The sequence below is a fragment of the Pistacia vera genome, unplaced genomic scaffold, assembly GCF_008641045.1.
Source record: "Pistacia vera cultivar Batoury unplaced genomic scaffold, PisVer_v2 Contig404, whole genome shotgun sequence".
NCBI lineage: Eukaryota > Viridiplantae > Streptophyta > Magnoliopsida > Sapindales > Anacardiaceae > Pistacia > Pistacia vera.
The window spans coordinates 444,580-462,610 of record NW_022196229.1 but is presented as its reverse complement, the minus strand read 5'-3'; the positions used below and the strand labels follow the sequence as shown (position 1 = coordinate 462,610).

General features: G+C 33.7%; 3 protein-coding genes across 3 annotated transcripts; 2 read left to right on the top strand and 1 right to left on the bottom strand.

Moving 5' to 3' along the window:
* Nucleotides 1–2,315: 2,315 nt before the first annotated feature.
* Nucleotides 2,316–4,957, top strand: LOC116142072 (protein SOMBRERO-like). The gene is made up of 4 exons (XM_031427526.1): nucleotides 2,316–2,442; nucleotides 3,197–3,379; nucleotides 3,909–4,180; nucleotides 4,335–4,957. Exons 2-4 carry the CDS (start codon nucleotides 3,211–3,213, stop codon nucleotides 4,833–4,835), a joined length of 942 nt encoding a protein of 313 aa, XP_031283386.1. The 5' UTR covers nucleotides 2,316–2,442; nucleotides 3,197–3,210; the 3' UTR covers nucleotides 4,836–4,957.
* A 2,693-nt stretch (nucleotides 4,958–7,650) lies between these two features.
* Nucleotides 7,651–9,318, top strand: LOC116142010 (protein SOMBRERO-like). Its single transcript, XM_031427467.1, has 3 exons — nucleotides 7,651–7,825; nucleotides 8,355–8,626; nucleotides 8,782–9,318. The coding sequence occupies exons 1-3, from the start codon at nucleotides 7,657–7,659 to the stop codon at nucleotides 9,280–9,282; spliced, it is 942 nt and encodes a 313-aa protein (XP_031283327.1). The 5' UTR covers nucleotides 7,651–7,656; the 3' UTR covers nucleotides 9,283–9,318.
* Nucleotides 9,319–11,715: 2,397 nt separating this feature from the next.
* On the bottom strand, nucleotides 11,716–17,506 carry LOC116142012 (CTP synthase-like). Its single transcript, XM_031427468.1, has 22 exons — nucleotides 17,139–17,506; nucleotides 16,833–17,001; nucleotides 16,647–16,726; nucleotides 16,468–16,554; nucleotides 16,332–16,382; nucleotides 16,111–16,228; nucleotides 15,968–16,024; nucleotides 15,792–15,856; nucleotides 15,541–15,624; nucleotides 15,193–15,243; nucleotides 15,043–15,105; nucleotides 14,883–14,929; nucleotides 14,640–14,709; nucleotides 14,486–14,548; nucleotides 13,571–13,660; nucleotides 13,440–13,478; nucleotides 13,093–13,320; nucleotides 12,928–13,013; nucleotides 12,787–12,835; nucleotides 12,593–12,673; nucleotides 12,366–12,459; nucleotides 11,716–12,247 (listed from the first exon to the last, which is right to left on the bottom strand). The coding sequence occupies exons 2-22, from the start codon at nucleotides 16,948–16,950 to the stop codon at nucleotides 12,051–12,053; spliced, it is 1,818 nt and encodes a 605-aa protein (XP_031283328.1). The 5' UTR covers nucleotides 16,951–17,001; nucleotides 17,139–17,506; the 3' UTR covers nucleotides 11,716–12,050.
* Nucleotides 17,507–18,031: the final 525 nt, after the last annotated feature.

The following is an 18,031-nucleotide window of genomic DNA, read 5'->3' as shown; positions in this document are numbered from 1 at the left end:
AAAATGATAAGAGTTACTGAAAGTTACATACCGAATTTGTGTATCGAATGACGTGATAAAATCCTGACCGTTGATTAATATTAACTTATAATAAATCAACGGTTAAAATTTCGTCATATCATTCGGTGCACAACCTTCGGTAACTGTAGCATTACTTTTTGGCTAGAGAATTTTTCTATTGCAGGAAATCTCCAAAGCTGAAGACTAAACTTCCACACTAGGGTATGCTATTATGAGGTCATGTATAAATATGGACTTACATTTCCTTTGGTAAATGGCCTCTAATAAAGAAAAGATTTTTGGGCTATATTTTTTTTATAGTAGTGTAAGGTTCTGGGAGATTCCAAGAACAAATGGCGAGTTAAGCTTAATATTAGCAAATACTATGCAGTCTTTGAAAGGGGTAGATTAAGATTTATAACATCCAAGATTTGTACAACACCACTGAAGATTTCCACTCCTTGCAGATATTTTAGGCCATAGGTGGATTAAAATCATCCATAGTTAAGTTAGGTAATCTCAGTTAGAAAAATGGTTTTACAGAGTTGTAATAGAATGAAAAAGTAAAAACAATTAGAAAATCGATAGAATTAATAAAGAATTCAGGGGAAACCAATTTTGAGGTAGGATAGGAGGCGAGTGGGTGTATATATATAAGAGAGACATAGGATTCCCTTGGTCATTAAGTCACGTATTAATGTTAAAATGCAGTGTTCGTAAAGGCAACGGCATATGATTATGAATTTGCAATATAAATTGAAGTTATATTTAAGGGTAAGTCTGTAAAAAGTATTGTGCCATAATTTGGTGTTTTCATCACCGTGTTTGACCAGCCACTAGAGAAATAGAGGTTGCGTGAGAATCCATTCGGATGCGAAATAATGCAATCACAGTGCCATGCATATATATTTTATATATTAATATTATTAGATTAAGCCAACCGAGACCTTGGATTTTGTAGTATGTGTTGGATCAGCACGTGTAGATGCCACGGACTTTCAGGATTTTTGCTTTCTCTTCCATTCCATCATCTTCACCTACTAATTGCAATTTCACTATATTATTTCTTTTTTCTTTTCATATTCACCATATATAACTCCTCAAAATCAAACCAATAATCAACAGTTAAATTTATTTATGTTAAACACGGGAGGATTTAAATATAAGTAATGTTAGATTTACAATCCAATCTTATAATCTCTAACGTAATAATTCGTAATTGGTCAGTTCATAAATAAATTTCACTTACGAGTTATCACATTGAGGATTATAATATTTGAATGAGGACCTAATATCACTGTTTATATATATAGGTGTGCCTGTGGCTAAGCACTTTACGAATGTGGACACCGAAACAAAGGAGAGTAGATGGTGGTCATAGTCTTGATGATTTTACATCTCGAGCTTGGATCATGCATCATTCAATGACACCCAACACACCACCCAACAATATATATCCTTAAAGGCCAGAAATTTGAAGTAAACAAATCACACGTTTTGAAAAACTAACTAGCCCCTTTTCAGACTGACACACTTGCACTGAATTTCATGCATTTCACTCTCACTTTGATTAATATAGGATTCAAGGGCACTTGATCCTTCTCCTCTTTTGAGTTGACCAAAGTTGGCTTTAAGGAAAGGGAATCCATGTACTGTTGCTTTCGCTAATTGAACAAAACGGGAAGGGTTCCATGGGAAAACTCTCATTATTAATATTGATTGAAGATGGTTATATATTTCTTTTTAAAGAACTCAAGAGAGAGAGAGAGTGTGTGTTTATAATAAAGTTCATTTCTTAATTTATAAATAAACAGATGAAAGAAGATAATATAATAGGGAGGGTTGATGGAATAAAGGAACAAAAGGGGAATTCCTTCATTCCTCTCGCTGACTCTGACCGTGTGTGTATAATAGTAGACAGATAGATACAAGAATTAGAAGAGACGAATTTATGAAATTAAAAGGATAAACTGTCAAAATAGTAATTGACAGTTAAGCAGATTTTCTTCACTCTAATGAGGCGATTTTCGGGATTAGGGTCTCCCATTCAACGGACATTTACCAAAGACTCGTATTCTTCATACTCTCATCTCAAATTGTGAAAGCTAGCGACAACCATAGCCAACCTTTATATTCGTAATCGTAGAATTTACCTACCATAAATATTATTTTTATATAATAAGGACCAGCATTGCAGCAAGCTGGCTTTGATTTTCTTTGTTAACAAATTAATAATATTATTATTTTTTCTTTATTTCTGCTCCCATCCTGGGTTGTCAGTCCTTGATAGCCTTTACACTGATCCACATCTCTCCTCATCCTCTCTTAAAAAACCACCCCGTGCCCTTCAAGTTTAAGAAATTGGCCGCCTCGCTGCCTTCTTTTCCTCTTCCGGTTATCTTTATTCCTTTGTCGCGGAGAGACATTTCTCCATCATTAAAGGTCTGATAACTTTTACCTTTCTCCTTCCCTTTTGAATATTAATGCTTTTTTTATTTTAATAAATAAAAATAAAACAAAATAAACAAAAAGAAAAAAAAAAATTAAAAAAAAAAAAAAAAAAATATATATTTGGCTTTGGATCATCAAATTCTTGAGGTTGTTTTTCTTTTTTCTTTTGTTTTGGTTCAAAAGGAGTAAAATGGTGTTGAACAGTATTTTTTCTATACTTCTTGTATCGAGAGTGTCATAATGAAAGAATATCGAATCTCTTATTCTTCAAAGAACCTTCAGGCAATGACCAGAAGAACACCATGCTTGCATGCAGAAAACCTTGCATTCTCTTCGTAAACTTCTTTTAGAAAGAACCTTCCAGTTTCTAGAGCTTTTACTTTGATGTCACTGATATGAAAACATGCTATACTAAATGAAGGCTCTCGATCTGTTTATTTTCGATGTCACTGGCTAAATTCTACTTAATCTCTTATTTTTCTAGTACGTTAATTCTCTTTTTTCCAGCTTTTAGTTAAGCGACACATATTCCGTTTCTCATCCATGTATTTTGGTCGATCTATTACTGCATGCATCTAGGGTTAAGGGTCAGCGACTAAATCTGATTCTAAGAAACTCCCAGAACTCTATCACACAGCATAAAGTGCATGGATTTGCACGTAAAGGATAATCCTCATCATAAAATATGTTATATATTAAATTATAATCTATCATGCTTTAGAGTGATCTATCTTTTAATTTTCAGGCAAACGTACAAAGATGATGGCTGGAAATGGACAGTTATCAGTTCCACCAGGTTTCCGTTTCCATCCAACAGATGAGGAACTGCTGTACTATTATCTGAGGAAGAAAGTCTCCTATGAAGCCATCGACCTGGATGTTATTAGGGAGGTGGATCTCAACAAACTCGAGCCTTGGGACCTCAAAGGTCAATTCACTTTCTTTTTGTTTCTCTTATACAGTGCTAACTACCTACGTATATACTTGACTTAGTAATTTTGTCTCCTAGACCCTACTTTTGATTCAATTCAAACAGCACATTCAGGTTTGATGGATGTTTTCTTAATAAGTTGCAGGAAGTTGTACAAATGAAACCTATTTAGGAGTCATGTTATGAAGTATGAACCTTAGAAGGAAAAAAAAAAAAAAAAACCTTTGATTTAGCATCTTCGGTCCACATAAACCTTGAAGATCAGCTCCGTTCAGTAGATCCCATGAACGGGATATATATTTATGTTTTTCTATGCAACGACATCTTTGCGGGACCGGAGTTAATAATTCTCGTTCTTTGCATAACTGATAACTATAATTCTCGTTCTTTACATAATTGATAACTATCTACAAGATTGTCCCCATTTTTGATTGAAAAGGAAAATTTCACAGATTAATTAACTGGACAAATTTCATCGAATAACATTGGTTTCTGAATCCGATTACATAGTTTTCTTTTCCTACAGAGAAATGTAGAATTGGATCCGGTCCTCAAAACGAATGGTATTTCTTCAGCCACAAGGACAAGAAATACCCAACTGGAACTCGAACAAATAGGGCAACTACAGCTGGCTTTTGGAAAGCAACGGGAAGGGACAAGGCCATCCACCTCAGCAACTCTAAGAGGATTGGTATGAGAAAAACCCTAGTTTTCTACACGGGACGTGCACCTCATGGCCAAAAGACTGATTGGATCATGCACGAGTACCGGTTGGATGATGACAATTCTGAGGTTCAGGTAGGAATATATACGATCAGATTTACATAGTTCAATTATTAGACATGCATTTCCGTCTCTGAGTCGTGCCTACAAACATATATAAATATCTACTTTTTGCACTTTAAAAATTCAATTATGAATATTTTCTTAATTACTCTACTTTATGTAGCAGGAAGATGGGTGGGTGGTGTGCAGGGTGTTTAAGAAGAAGAATCACAATAGATGTTTCCAAGCAGAAGGTGGACAAGAAGAACATTTCACTTATAATATGAAAGCTAGTGGTTCTTCAGCTCCTCCGGAACCGAAACAAAATCATCTGCAAGCAGTATATGACTATACATTTGATGGTTCCATGCAACTTCCACAGTTGTTTAGCGCGGAATCAGCCGTTGCCCCAACCTTTGTTTCACCCATCTCTTTGAACACCATGGACCTTGAGTGCTCCCAAAACTTGTTAAGGCTAACATCAACCACTTCTGGAATCACGCAACAAGAGAGGTTCAATGGTGACTGGTCATTTTTAGACAAACTTCTTGTTTCTCATCAGACCATGGATCAAAATAAGTGCAACCCTTCATCTCATCAAGTTGTTGACGTGGGTACTTCAACTCATCAGAAATTCCCATTTCATTACCTTGGCTGTGAGAACGACATTTTAAAATTTTCCAAGTAGAGTCACAAGTATTTCATGATCAATATGGAATTTTATCATATATATTAAGCTGTGGAATACAAAATTTTACTCAAACTAGTGGCGCAGTTGTATTAACTAATTCCTTCTTTGAAATTCTATCCTCTGACTAATTTCTGAGTTTTGCTTTTTTAGAGTATCGAAGTGTATATACATAAATAATAATTCCAATGCCTCATGGAGAATGCTAGTTTAAACAGCCCTCTTTTTCCTTGGAAAAGAAAAAAAAAAAAAAATGGTTAACTGTTCGGTCCTTCTTTAGAGCCATCCTTACATGAATAAACACAAGCGAATACGCATATATAATCTGATGGAGAGCGGCTAGGTCCACCGTCAGTTTTTCTTGGGTGACCTTCTCATTATATATATCATTACTCCGCTAGTCAACATCGTACAATATAATTATATTGGAAGCATTGGATCTTTATGTATAAAATATTATTTCACTCTAATAAATGGATCTCATAGTATTTAAATATGATCCCGATATAATTACATTAAGATGGTTTTGATTAGAGAATTTATAATATATATCAGTAAAATCTCTCTATATCTCTATATTCATAATAATAAGTTCAAACTAATTTATTATTATAAGAAGGTTATAAATTAATATAAGTATAGTTACGAAAATTACTGTTTGATTTCTTGTTTTATAATTCAATATATTAGAATTTCTTATTTCCTTTAAAATTACTTGATTTCTTATTTTATAATTCATGTTTTAAATATATATTTTGTTTCATCTTAAACCTATAATGTAACATAGTATATATTTTTTTATAATATACAAATAATTATTATTATGTGAAGACAATTTTTTTAAGACGGGAATTAAAAAAATTACAATTTACTACAATATAGAGTTTTATTTCATCTTAAACCTTTAATGTAACATAACATATACTTTTTTATAATATACAAATAATTATTACTATGTAGAGACAACTTTCTTAAGACGCAAATTAGAAAAATTATAACTTATTATAATATGAAGTTTTATTTCATCTCAAACTTTTAATATAACATAGGATGTACTTTTTGTAATATACAAATAATTATTATTATGTAGAAGCAACTTTCTTAAAATCAAAATTAGAAAAAATTATAACTTATTACGATGTGAAGTTATTCCTACGTAGAGTATCAATATAGAGATGCTTTATTTATAATCATCTCAAGTTGGGACTAAATTTTTTTTATAACTACGTAGAGATTATTTCTTAGAATATCAATATAGAGATATTTTACTATATATCATTTCCTTCTATAAAGATATTGAAATGTAATAATAGACAATACAAATTCCTGTGTTGTGTTGCTACCAAATTATGAGCTTAATTTAGTAAGTTCAGTTTGGTCTTCTGTCTCAAATAAAATTCACACAAGGCATTCAATGATTTATATAGATCTTTGTCAAAAGCTCTCCTAGAATTTCTAACATTATTTGGCGTCCTCGGCTCAACCTTGTATACAAAAAACTCAGATAGAATATCGGCATAGCACCTAGATGTTGAGGCTATTGTCAAAAGAATAATGCTAAATTCACAACTCAATCTTATAATTCTCTCATAACCTTCGATATAACAATTCGTAATTAATTAGTTTATAAATAGTTCTCACCTGTTTGATATGAGTCTTGCTTGTCTATTTACAAACTAACCAATTATATACCACGTGTAAAAAATTATGAAAGAAAATTATAAAATTAGATTATTAACCTAGTATTAATGATTGTGGAAATTCTATTGGCTTTTTCCTTTTTCTTTTTTATAATGGTGAACTATCTCCAGTTACAATGGCTGTGCTCGTATGTTTTTCTGACCATATTTTCATGCCTCCCCGGGATCTTCAGTCTCCACATCAGATGGCAACTACTGGTGCTGTAAATCTTTAGTGCACTCTAAACCAAAACATAACTTGTTTATTTAAATACTTAAATAAATATGTTTGTCAAAACATTTTAAAATGTCTATCCAATCAGCTTACATATATTGGATAAAAAAAACCTTGAATCTTTGAAGATGCATAAATCATGCCACAGTAATTTTACTGCAAACACGACTTTGTATACTGAAGCTAGGTAGGTATTGCTTAGTGACAGAAGTTAATCTTAACAGCCAAATCCAGATGGAAATGGAGGATCCTTGGCACTGAAGAACATTTGGCTTTGGATCATCAAATTCTTGAGGTTGTTTTTCTTTTTTCTTTTGTTTTGGTTCAAAAGGAGTAAAATGGTGTTGAACAGTATTTTTTCTATACTTCTTGTATCGAGAGTGTCATAATGAAAGAATATCGAATCTCTTATTCTTCCAAGAACCTTCAGGCAATGACCAGAAGAACACCATGCTTGCATGCAGAAAACCTTGCATTCTCTTCGTAAACTTCTTTTAGAAAGAACCTTCCAGTTTCTAGAGCTTTTACTTTGATGTCACTGATATGAAAACATGCTATACTAAATGAAGGCTCTCGATCTGTTTATTTTCGATGTCACTGGCTAAATTCTACTTAATCTCTTATTTTTCTAGTACGTTAATTCTCTTTTTTCCAGCTTTTAGTTAAGCGACACATATTCCGTTTCTTATCCATGTATTTTGGTCGATCCATTACTGCATGCATCTAGGGTTAAGGGTCAGCGACTAAATCTGATTCTAAGAAACTCCCAGAACTCTTTCACACAGCATAAAGTGCATGGATTTGCACGTAAAGGATAATCCTCATCATAAAATATGTTATATATTAAATTATAATCTATCATGCTTTAGAGTGATCTATCTTTTAATTTTCAGGCAAACGTACAAAGATGATGGCTGGAAATGGACAGTTATCAGTTCCACCAGGTTTCCGTTTCCATCCAACAGATGAGGAACTGCTGTACTATTATCTGAGGAAGAAAGTCTCCTATGAAGCCATCGACCTGGATGTTATTAGGGAGGTGGATCTCAACAAACTCGAGCCTTGGGACCTCAAAGGTCAATTCACTTTCTTTTTATTTCTCTTATACAGTGCTAACTACCTACGTATATACTTGACTTAGTAATTTTGTCTCCTAGACCCTACTTTTGATTCAATTCAAACAGCACGTTCAGGGTTGATGGATGTTTTCTTAATAAGTTGCACGAAGTCGTACAAATGAAACCTATTTAGGAGTCATGTTATGAAGTATGAACCTTAGAAGGAAAAAAAAAAAAAAAAACCTTTGATTTAGCATCTTCGGTCCACATAAACCTTGAAGATCAGCTCCGTTCAGTAGATCCCATGAACGGGATATATATTTATGTTTTTCTATGCAACGACATCTTTGCGGGACCGGAGTTAATAATTCTCGTTCTTTGCATAACTGATAACTATAATTCTCGTTCTTTACATAATTGATAACTATCTACAAGATTGTCCCCATTTTTGATTGAAAAGGAAAATTTCACAGATTAATTAACTGGACAAATTTCATCGAATAACATTGGTTTCTGAATCCGATTACATAGTTTTCTTTTCCTACAGAGAAATGTAGAATTGGATCCGGTCCTCAAAACGAATGGTATTTCTTCAGCCACAAGGACAAGAAATACCCAACTGGAACTCGAACAAATAGGGCAACTACAGCTGGCTTTTGGAAAGCAACGGGAAGGGACAAGGCCATCCACCTCAGCAACTCTAAGAGGATTGGTATGAGAAAAACCCTAGTTTTCTACACGGGACGTGCCCCTCATGGCCAAAAGACTGATTGGATCATGCACGAGTACCGGTTGGATGATGACAATTCTGAGGTTCAGGTAGGAATATATACGATCAGATTTACATAGTTCAATTATTAGACATGCATTTCCCTCTCTGATTCGTGCCTACAAACATATATAAATATCTACTTTTTTGCACTTTAAAAATTCAATTATGAATATTTTCTTAATTACTCTACTTTATGTAGCAGGAAGATGGGTGGGTGGTGTGCAGGGTGTTTAAGAAGAAGAATCACAATAGATGTTTCCAAGCAGAAGGTGGACAAGAAGAACATTTCACTTATAATATGAAAGCTAGTGGTTCTTCAGCTCCTCCGGAACCGAAACAAAATCATCTGCAAGCAGTATATGACTATACATTTGATGGTTCCATGCATCTTCCACAGTTGTTTAGCCCGGAATCAGCTGTTGCCCCATCCTTTGTTTCACCCATCTCTTTGAACACCATGGACCTTGAGTGCTCCCAAAACTTGTTAAGGCTAACATCAACCACTTCTGGAATCATGCAACAAGAGAGGTTCAATGGTGACTGGTCATTTTTAGACAAACTTCTTGTTTCTCATCAGACCATGGATCAAAATAAGTGCAACCCTTCATCTCATCAAGTTGTTGACGTGGGTACTTCAACTCATCAGAAATTCCCATTTCATTACCTTGGCTGTGAGAACGACATTTTAAAATTTTCCAAGTAGAGTCACAAGTATTTCATGATCAATATGGAATTTTATCATATATATTAAGCTGTGGAATACACAATTTTACTCAAACTAGTGGCGCAGTTGTATTAACTAATTCCTTCTTTGAAATTCTATCCTCTGACTAATTTCTGAGTTTTGCTTTTTTAGAGTATCGAAATGTATATACATAAATAATAATTCCAATGCCTCATGGAGAATGCTAGTTTAAACAGTCCTCTTTTTCCTTGGAAAAGAAAAAAAAAAAAAAATGGTTAACTGTTCGGTCCTTCTTTAGAGCCATCCTTACATGAACAAACACAAGCAAATACACATATATAATCTGATGGAGAGCGGCTAGGTCCACCGTCAGTTTTTCTTGGTGACCTTCTCATTATATATATCATTACTTCTCTGGTCAATATCGTACAATATATTTATATTAGAGCCATACATATTTATCGTTGGATCTTTATATATAAAATATTATTTCACTCCAATAAATGGATTCAATGATATTTAAATATGATTCTGATATAATTATATTAAGATGGTCTTTATTAGAGAATTTATGATATATATGAGTAAAATTTCTCTATAGTTATAATAGTAAGATCGAACTAATTTATTATTATAAGAAGGTTATAAATTAATATAAATATAGTTATAAAAATTGCGATTTGATTTCTTATTTTATAATTTAATATATTAAAATTTCTTATTTCTTTTTAAAATTACTTGATTTCTTATTTTATAATTCATGTTTTCGATAAATATTTTGTTTCATCTTAAACCTTTAATGTAATATAACATATATTTTTTTGTAATATACAAATAATTATTACTATATATAGATAACTTTCTTAAGACGGAAATTAAAAAAAATTATAACTTATTACAATGTGGAGTTTTATTTTATCTCAAACTTTTAATGTAATATAGTATATACTTTTTGTAATATACAAATAATTATTACTATGTGGAAGTAACTTTCTTAAAACCGAAATTAGAAAAAATTATAACTTATTACGATATGAAGTTATTCCTACATAGAATATCAATATAGAGATGTTTTATTCATAATCATCTTAAGTTGGGACTAAAATTTTTTATAACTACTGTTATGCCTAGGAAATCAAGGGCTGATGTAGGAAATCACGTGGTGGAGGGGTGACCTACTCCCGTCAGTACGGTAATCACACTTCAGGCCTGCCAAGAGCTACGGAGCTCCCACGTGTCCATCTCTCTGCTCCAAATCGCGTGAAATTAGTTTGGAAGGTGGGAAACGTGACATAAAGCCGGATTTAATCCTGACATTCACACCAACCCATGAATTTAATGATGATTACTTGCACTCACCTTACTATAAAAAGAGGAAGACCCCTTCATTAAGGGGATTCGGCTATTTTACACTCTGAATTATCCCTCTCTCTCTCTGATAACTTCGTATTTACTTTTCACCAATCATTTATAAGTTAGTCCGCTTTTGCGACCTGACCCACTATATTAATACAAATCAGTGGATGTAGGACTTACTACCTTAGCATCCGAACCACTTTAAAAGGCTCTCATTGTATTTACTTTACATTCTACCCATAATCACATGTGTTTCTTGACCAATCAACGTTATGTATGTTTTAATTAGTTAGTGTCAAAAATCACGCATCAACAACTACATAGAGATTATTTATTAGAATATCAATATAGAGATGTTTTACTATATATCATTTCCTTCGGTAAAGTTATTGAAATATAATAATAGACAATACAAAATCCTGTGTTGTGTTGCTACCAAATTATGAGCTTAATTTAGTAAGTTCAGTTTGGTCTTCTGTCTCAAATAAAATTCACACAAGGCATTCGATGATTTATATAGATTTTTGCGAAAAGCTCTCCTAGAATTTCTAACATTATTTGGCGTCCTCAGCTCAACCTTGTATACAAAAGAACTCAGACAGAATATCGGCATAGCACTTGGATGTTGGGGTTATTGTCGAAAGAGTAATGTTAAATTCACAACTCAATCTCATAATTTTCTCTCAGAACCTTCGACATAACATTTCATAATTGATTAGTTTACAAATAATTCTCACTTGTTTGGTATGAGTTTTACTTGTCTATTTACGAACTGACCAATTATAAAGTACCAATTCAAAAATTATTAGAGAAAATTATAAAATTAGATTATAAACCTAGTATTAATGATTGTGGAAATTCTATTGGCTTTTTCCTTTTTCATTTTTATAATGGTGAACTATCTCCAGTTACAATGGCTGTGCTCGTATGTTTTTCTGACCATATTTTCATGCCTCCCCGGGATCTTCAGTCTCCACATCAGATGGCAGCTTCTGGTGCTGTAAATCTTTAGTGCACTCTAAACCAAAACAGAACTTGTTTATTTAAATACTTAAATAAATATGTTTGACAAAACATTTTAAAATGTCAATCCAATCAGCTTACATATATTGGATAAAAAAAACCTTGAATCTTTGAAGATGCATAAATCATGCCACAGTAATTTTACTGCAAACACGACTTTGTATACTGAAGCTAGGTAGGTATTGCTTAGTGACAGTAGTTAATATGTTCCCTTCAAGTCTTAACAGCCAAATCCAGATGGAAATGGAGGATCCTTGGCACTGAAGAACATAGCCGTCGTTTAAAGACTCAAAATCCAGCTTCAACCTGAAAACATCTACCCATACTCAACTACTGTACAGACATAACCGAAGCCCACAAAAAGCCCCTCGAAAACTGATACCATAACCAGAAGAGCACGGCCACAATCACTGAACTGAGTTATGCACACCATTACCATTGCTATACACACCATTTAATGATCCGTTCGACAACTTAATACCATTTCCATTTTGATGGACTTTCCCCTTTGGTTTTCCGTTACTCAATCCATTAGTCAATACCTGGCTTGCATGGCCATACTTTAGGACTGTATCCAACTGCCCACATGCTGCTGCTATAAGTCCTGCAACATAACAGATTAGATGCTGAAATTTCAGCCAAACGGTCTAGGATTGATCTTCAATGAAAGACTAACAAAAGACTAAATAAGTTGATTATGTAGATATTAAAAAATTAACTACCTAAGAATACTGCCGATGGTTTTCCTGGCCTGGACTTGAATTCAGGATGGAACTGAACACCAACAAAGTATGGATGATTAGGCAGCTCAATGATCTGTACACAATATACCAAAAAGTTGTTGGTTACTAGGATAAAACAATAGAAGTTTTTGCACTTGCTTCAAGCTCCTAAATATAGATTCCTTGAAATACAAATGACTTAGCTGCCTACTTTCAGAAAGACTTACTTCCATGCGCTGTCCACTTTCATCTCTGCCAACAAATGATAGACCAGCACTTTCAAGTTGTGACACCATGTCAGGATTGACCTATAAAACAGAATTTTTTATTTCAGAAACCTCAATGTTTTAAGAGCAAAATGCAATGCACTTCTCCTGTATTTCTCTGTGCATGCATTGTCTTCCAATGGGCCAAGCATTACCTCATATCTATGTCGATGCCGCTCATCAACAAATCTTGCATTGCCATACCTGCACAAAATTCCAAATCATCGAAAATCAATCAACCAGAATGTGAAATATCCAATGTTTGGAAGTACATAAGTGCAAGTCATAGTCCTTACAACTTTGCAGAATTGCAGTCAGTAACCTTAAAATATGTCCTCCTTGATCCCCGACGCATAGTTCCTCCCATATGAGTTTTTGAACCCTATACAGGACACAGTTAAAACAATGAAAACAGACTAAGGTGAATAGAAACCTGGTTAAAAACATGTAGGATTATATACCTCCGGCATAAATATAACACAAGGATTTGAAGTTTTAGTATCAAACTCTGTGCTGTTTGCATTGCGCAAACCAAGGACAGAACGAGCAAACTCAATAACAGCAATTTGCATCCCCAGGCAAATGCCCAAGAATGGCACCTTGTTCTCACGAGCATACTTTGCAGCAAGAATTTTCCCTTGGACTCCTCTATCACCAAACCCTCCAGGAACCAGCACACCATCAGCACTCTGCATTAAAAGAAGTTCAGAAGAACAATGAAGAAAACAATTGAATAAACCATATATAATGAATAAAGTATCAACTCAAAAGACTAATTTGAACCAATCAACCCATAAAGCATATTCACCTTCAACAGATTCCAAGCAGCTTTATAAACATCAGGTGCCTGCAAGAGGATACAAATCAACGCATATATTTAGGTAGCAGTATGGCTATCTAAAATCACATAAAGCATAGAAAATAACAATGGATACTTACCTCTTCGGCAGTAGCATCTTCTAGGTCAGCAGCTGCAATCCATTCTACAATAAGCTTCCGACGGCAAGCAACAGAAGCATGCAATAGAGCCTATAACAACTTAAAACATCAGAATCTGATTATAACATAAACTTGAAAGTCCATACATAATACACATGATTCAATGTTCAGGAACATATACAAAGAACATATGATACTAAACTTAAGAATTGCATTAAGGAGGACGGTAATTCCAATAGAATAAATTATCATGCATAGACACGGAGGGTGCAATAAGGGACAAAAGAGACTAGATCAAAAATTTTGGTGTGAGAAGTCTAAGGCTTGCAAAAATAGTACAGAAATGGATATCAAAGAGTAATTGTAAAATTGAGTGATCGGATTCAACTTCACTACACTAATCAAATGGATATTAATGTCTTCCTCAATCATCCAAATGAACAACAAATCGAGTATGCTTTAACTGAGAAAGAAATATTTACTAAAATTAAATAGGAAGAGGAAATAGATAATCTTGAGGATGATAGTACGAAAATACCAAAAATTTCATGTCAAGAAGCTCTAAACATGCTTGAGAAGCTAGAAATATTTTGGCTTTAATAAGAAGGTGTTCATATTGGCAACTTATTACGTACCCACAAAATAAAAGATACCTTTAATGTCACATAACATATATTTTTTGCAATATATATAATTATTACTATGTAGAGGCAAGTTCCTTAAGACGAGACCTAAAAAAATTATAACTTATTACAATGTGAAATTTATTCTTATTTATAACTAACCCAAGTTGGAACTAGAATTTTTTATGACTAAATGAAGGTTATTCCTATACAGAGTATCACTATAAAGAAGTTCTACTATATATATGTTCACCAAGTTCTTAACAGGACTGTTTCTAGACAGAGCATTCACCTTCAAAACAGACAGGTAAGCATCTGAAAGGCCAGTGTACTTCCCAACCATCGCAATTTTAACCTGTAACATATGTAACAGTTAAGAACATGCTACCTAGGATTATGCAGACATAAAACATATATATCAATTTTACTGGAGGCTTGACACCCACAGGATCATGCAACATATCACAAACTCTAGTCCTGGAAGTCCATTCATCCAAATCAGGCTTTCTGGCCACGCTGCAGACAACAAAAGCTTTAATATGCTAGTAAAAGAAGTAAGGCTAGATGCTGCAGCATCAACAATGTTAAACTGCCAATACCTAAGAGAGGCTAAAGAGGAAGAAATCATACAGAAGATGTAGTTTGAAGGAAATTATACAACAAAGAAGAAGTTAGTTTGTATTACAAACCCTAGAAGGTTCAATCCCTTCAAGATAGCTTCATGTGCCTTTTGATCCTATTATTCATCAGGGAAGAAAGAAACCCACAAAACAATCAAAAGTTAGATACTATTGCTTCTTAGAGGTACATAGCCAAAAATAGCTTAAGATGTAATATTAACAAACTTACTCTAAGTAATAATGGTACATGCCAGATGTTTGGAACATCATATAAAGTAACAATGTTTTCCGCCTGCGAATAATAAATCTTGGTTTGAAGAAGTAACTGATAAATATAAAAAGAAAAAAACATAAATAAAACAGCATAGATGTTAAATACCGCCACATGGCAAAATTGAGAAAGTTTTGCCTTAACATTCTCTTCAAGTGCCTGTCCAAGACAAATTAGAAATTCAGAAAACATGAGACTACCTCTGAAATATGCAGTTAAAAAAAATGTTTAGGTATCAGAAAGGAAGAGGGACAGACCTTTGTACTGCGACAAGCTAGAAGATCTGGTGTCAACCCAAGTCCTCTAAGTAACTTGACACTATGCTGGGTAGGCTTTGTCTTCTATAATTGGAAAATACAAGCGAAGAATAAGCGGNAAATTCAGAAAACATGAGACTACCTCTGAAATATGCAGTTAAAAAAAATGTCTAGGTATCAGAAAGGAAAAGGGACAGACCTTTGTACTGCGACAAGCTAGAAGATTTGGTGTCAACCCAAGTCCTCTAAGTAACTTGACACTATGCTGGGTAGGCTTTGTCTTCTATAATTGGAAAATACAAAAGAAGAATAAGCGAGCAAAATGAATGATTGAGAAATAAGTTGGTAAGATGCATACGGAATGCTTCAATCAGTTTCACATCTATGAAATATAAATCTAGCATGTAAATTTTATGCTGAATACACAGTACAGAAATTGTCTAGACATACTTGTTCACCAACAACATTGAGAACAGGGACAAGGCTGACATGAATCAAGCAGAAATTGCCAGGACCTACAACAAACAACAGTTGGATCAGATAATCTTGTACTTAAAAGAGATATCTGAAAACAAATTGATTTGCATGAACCTGCGAAGTAGCAATGTGGAAGATTTCAAGCTTACCTACACGGTATGAGAACTGGCCAAGTGCCTCTATAAATGGCATGGACTCAATGTCCCCTGCATCAACACAAACTGTTTTTAAAGCAATACAAAAACAGGCATACAATTTATCGTGGCAAATATTATCATTGATACAAATGTACCTATGGTTCCACCCAATTCAATGACACAAACATCAGCAGGGCCTTCTTTTCCATCTACTGGAATCATTGCTACACGCTCTATCCATTCTTGAATCGCATCTGTAATGTGAGGAACTACCTAGAAAACATAAGATAGGCAGAAACAAAATTCATACTCAGTTAAAAATTCTAATCAGTCATGCTCACAACACAAATATCAAACCCAAACTGCTGAAACAGACCTGGACAGTTTTTCCCAAATAATCTCCCTTTCTCTCCTTGTCAATAACAGACTGTCAAATTCATTACAAAAGATTAAAATTAAAGATTAAAACAAAAGAAACATCAGCTGTATAACCAATAAAAATAACAATCTACCTGATATATTTTTCCCGTAGTTATATTATTGTCACGGGTTAACTTGATATCTAGAAACCGCTCATAATTACCAAGGTCCAGGTCCACCTTCATAAGAATATAAACATTAATTAAAAAAAAAAAAAAAAGTTAGATGGAAATGAAATAGCATAGAAGATAACTACGTAATAGAAAATCACCTCGCCACCATCATCTAATACGAAAACCTCCCCGTGCTCAAAAGGGGACATTGTCCCTGCATCCATGTTCAGATAAGGATCTGCACCATTACCGACACAATTAAAACCACATAGTCCAAACAGGAAATTCCATTGAACTAAAATAAGTTTGTAGAATAAAAGATAAAGAAAAGTAAAGTAAGATACCAATTTTGATAGACGTAACGCGAAGACCACATTCTTTAAGAAGAAGACCGATGCTACTGGCAGTAACGCCTTTGCCAAGTCCGCTAACAACACCACCAGTTACTAAAACGTACTTCATTATCAATATTATTAGTATTGTGAGTTGAGTTGGGGAAGTGAGTGTAAGTGCCTGCAGTTGTGAGTTGAGAAAATTATAAATAGAGAAGTGGGATGATGAAAACAAAGAAATAATAAAAACAGAAACAAAAGAAGAGTATTTGTAGACATAGATATTATAGAAAAATCGTTTTAAACGGAGAAAAAAACCTTGTTCACAATGACGGTCCTTACAAAGTTTAATTCCCCTCTGCTTCTTCTCCCTTCTTTACGTATATTTGAGTTGGTGGTTTTTCTTAGTCTAAGAACAAAGAAGATACAAAGATAGATTTTTTTCTTTCTTTCTTTCAATCAAATACCTCTAAAAAGAAAAGAATAGAATGTGAACCAAAAACAAAAAAGCAAAGTGAATGAGAGAAAATAAAGATGGTACTAAAATTCCACACACCTAAAGCTAAAGCCTCCTTCTTTCTTTTTCTTCCAGGGGCGGCGGTTGTATCTGTTTTGGAGAGGACGCTATGTCACTTTTTATTTATGCTCCTATATATTTTCAATAATACCCCAAAAGTACATATTAATTATATTAAACATAAAAAAGAAAATTAGGGTTTTTATGGGATTCTCTTAATCTCACAAGAGAGAGAGAGAATCTTTTTGGGTTTCATTGGTAGTTCCCATAAAAGGTTAAAAGCTTTGAAGAATAACAAAATGGTCATTCATTCACACCAGACAAAATTTGATTTTTCAATAAGAAATAAAATGAAAGCAACACATGGCATTGAAATGTAGGATACCATGACCATGTCTATCCATAAAATAAGGCACCAAGTCATATTATATGATATTGCCTAATACTCAGTCTTTATTTTTTTAAATTATCCCTTACTTAGGTTACATCTCAACACTTTTTACTTATTTTCAACTTTATCTTTGCCTCGTGTTTTCATACTTAAAACACTTTACATGATGTCATCGTCTCTTCTTATCTAACCCTATGCCAGTCAAACCATTTCATTTTCTGGCCTTCTAGTTCTATGTCCTATTATTGTTGGGCTTCAAATCATGCCCATTCCATCTGGGTTTCTTTATATAATATACATTCC